The sequence below is a fragment of the Anneissia japonica genome, unplaced genomic scaffold (genome assembly GCF_011630105.1).
Source record: "Anneissia japonica isolate Jap-2015-1 unplaced genomic scaffold, ASM1163010v1 scaffold281_len866295_cov195, whole genome shotgun sequence".
In the NCBI taxonomy this organism is placed as follows: domain Eukaryota; kingdom Metazoa; phylum Echinodermata; class Crinoidea; order Comatulida; family Comatulidae; genus Anneissia; species Anneissia japonica.
Genome location: NW_022728190.1, coordinates 701,611 through 704,764, shown reverse-complemented (window position 1 = coordinate 704,764; position 3,154 = coordinate 701,611). Strand labels below are relative to the sequence as shown.

General features: G+C 37.6%; 1 protein-coding gene across 1 annotated transcript in view; it reads right to left on the bottom strand.

The window, feature by feature from the left end:
* The window catches only part of LOC117114007 (actin-interacting protein 1-like), a gene marked incomplete in the record, with an annotated part of 12,420 nt that extends 9,854 nt beyond the window's left edge, over nucleotides 1-2,566 (bottom strand). Inside the window, 3 exon segments of the mRNA XM_033257526.1 lie at nucleotides 13-45; nucleotides 407-528; nucleotides 2,409-2,566. Coding sequence (XP_033113417.1) covers nucleotides 13-45; nucleotides 407-528; nucleotides 2,409-2,424 — 171 coding nt within the window.
* Between the last annotated feature and the right edge of the window lie 588 nt (nucleotides 2,567-3,154).

Sequence of the window (3,154 nt, the reverse complement as noted above, 5' to 3'; positions counted from 1 at the left end):
AGATGTGTATACATGCTCGGAATATATATCGCATATCAAAGGATTCTGAAAAGAAAACACTGACAATTATAGCATGACAAGACCTTGGGAGAATATGAGGAATACTGTGGGGGTGGAGATCTTTTTAATAAAGGGGAAGGAAAATTTGAATCTGCCAATGATAGCTCCTTATAACAAACAGTTCACTGCATAGATTTTTAAATGAAATATTTTAATTATAATTATATTAATAAAGGTGTGGAATCTCCTTTTTATTCATTTTTTTTTTTTTTTTTGTTGGGGGGGGGGGGGGATTTGAATGGGCCTGCTGGAAACCTTATTGAATCCGCCACTGGTTTTTCCAGGTTCAGCCATAGGCAGGTATCTAGTGTGACTGAAATATGAAAATGGAAGCACTGTACTGTACCTCGATGTCTCTTATGAAAACGGAATTCCCATTGCAGTAAAGAAAGTTCTTCCCTTTTGGATCACTGCCAAGTTTCATGCTTTTACCCCTCTCCGTTCTTGGCAGGCAAGCAAAGACAGACTCTGTGTGGAGGCAAACATTAGGTATTAGTGATGTAGCTTACTCTCTCCCTACTTACCAAATATTGTCCCACCATTGTAGAGAGCAGCTCAGCTCATGCAGCTGAACTGGTGATAGCCACTGTATGTGTACTCAATTCCCATCACTGCTCTTATTGTTATTATTATTGTGTGTGTTATTACTGTATTATTATTATTATTAATATTATTATTATTATTATTGTTATTATTATTATTATTATTATTATTATTATTATTATTTCTTGTGTTTCAGCTGTAGGGCTGAAATGTTAAGTTTCAATAGCGTACTATCTTTCATTCCCGGCAAAATTTCACTAAGAGAAGATTTTTTTTAGAAAAAATGCATATGCATTGCTCTAATTATTATAAACCATGAAAAAATATTGACATAAATTTTAGTTTTACGCAAAGAATTAAAAAAAAAGAGAAATACAGACTATTTCTCATAGGAGATTACCATTTTCACGACGAATTCTACGTTACTAGGCAAATTCAAAGGTTGTAGATCGCTGCAATGCTCTCGCTTTTATACATTTAAAACAATCAGTAAGAAATAGATTCATAAAATGGTATTGTATAAATATTTGATTTATTGTTTGGTGTGATTTAACTTGATTATTTCTTATTCTGTATCTAGTATTTTTGGACCACAATGGAAATAAGTTCGGTACTTTTGTGTTTTCATACAATTTTATTCAACCAGCTAGTAGTAAGTTAATAACTTGCTGTGGTGGTTCAAGGAGGGAGGGGGAAGCTGAATTTGTCAACATTATTTAAAAAAGTTTATTAGAGGTGCCATATCATAAATTTTATCTCAGCCCTAACCATGGTGGTCTATCCATCCATCTGTGAAAGTCTTTCCCTGGGCCCTTTCCACTCTATTTCAAATTCCTAGATACACCATTGACCTGTATTTTGTTAGCCATCCACCTGAAGGCTCTTGAAGCACAAAAAGGCAGTGAAGAAATTCAACCAGGGACCCAGACTCTCCACAGTTCAGTGCACGCAGCACAGTGAAGCGATCGCCACAGAGTGTTTGGCCAACTCGAATTATGCTCTGTTAAACAGCAAATAAAATATAATTTGCTCGCATGAAAATAACATCTACTAACACTACTACCGCAACACATCCCCATACAGATAGCACTACGACGCCTACTGTACATGTAGGCCATCCTAATAATGATACACCATTCGGAAAAATTCAAGCCTACCGTACGTGTTGCTCATCCGATGACCTTCTCCTCCATTACCAACAAAAGAACAGACCAGCCTAGCTGGTTCCGGGTCGTTTCGGCCCTGAGTCGATTCAGCCTGGGTCAATTCGGCCGGGTCGTTTTAGCCTTTTCTGGGCCGAAATGACCCGGGTTAGCAGGCCGAAACAACCCGGGTCAGAAGTGGTCGCGCCCTATTGTTTGTAAGCATTTCGATTGAAATTAATAATAATAAGAATAATAATAATAATAATAATAATAATAATAATAAAATACTACTAAAAAGAATTGTTAATGTAGCCTAAGTTTCATTAACAAACGGTGTACTGCTTGCCACCTTGTTCTATTAAAATACTGTATTATTCGCGGCCGCAACTTCGGCGCTCCATACACCGCGGCCGAAATGCATGACAAAAATATCAACTCAGGGCCGAAAGGACTCATGGCCGAAAGGACTCAGGGCCGAAACGACCTGGGCCAATAGGACTCAGGGCCGAAACGACTCGGGGCCGAATCGACCGGGCCGAATCGACACAGGGCCGAAACGACTCTACACCAGCCTAGCTAGGCCTACCTAGCTAGAGGAGGCTACATTTCTGTTTATATTTAATATCTAGCAGAGCTTGAATGAATATAAAATGTACTTACTCAGGGACACCGACATGGTTGGCAATTTAAAATTGTACGTTGTACCTCAGTTTTATCGAAATTACCACTTTTTTAAAGGATTCACGGGCTTGGATTACGACCGCTGTTGGTGAGTTAATTACAAGCAGTAGTGGGTACTGTGTAAACTTCCGGGTTCGTAAGAAAATGAGCGATCCATATTTGGTAGGGCAGTCCTTAACTTCCTTATTTGGACGGTGAGCTGTCACATGCCCGGCCCCCATGTCTGTATTTGTCGATATGAATAACGTTTATTAAAATAGCAATTAAGCGATAGCCTATATTGAAATTCTTTGAAAGAAAGGTAGAAACATTTTGAATGAACTGGTTTGTTGGCAAAAGCAATTCAGAAACAAAGTAGGCCATGTTTTCATGTTTACGAAAATACGATTTTGGCGGGTTCGATTACCACAGGGACCTCTTTTTTCATATACAATTTTATAGGGGACTTTCGTGATTTACTACATCATGTTCCTATATAATTTAGCATTATCTATTTGATTTTTCATATACAGTATATATAATATATATCTGTCTCTTATACACATCTAGATGTGTATAAGAGACAGTCCTTGGTTAGGCCTATTTTCTACTTATATTTTGCCTAATTACGGACGTACGGAAATACTACGGAAACTTATAATAGGTCAAGTGAAATCCAGAACAAAACAAATTATTTTTCCATCAGGATCTTTATTTATATTGTCCCTAGACAACTCATACTTGTC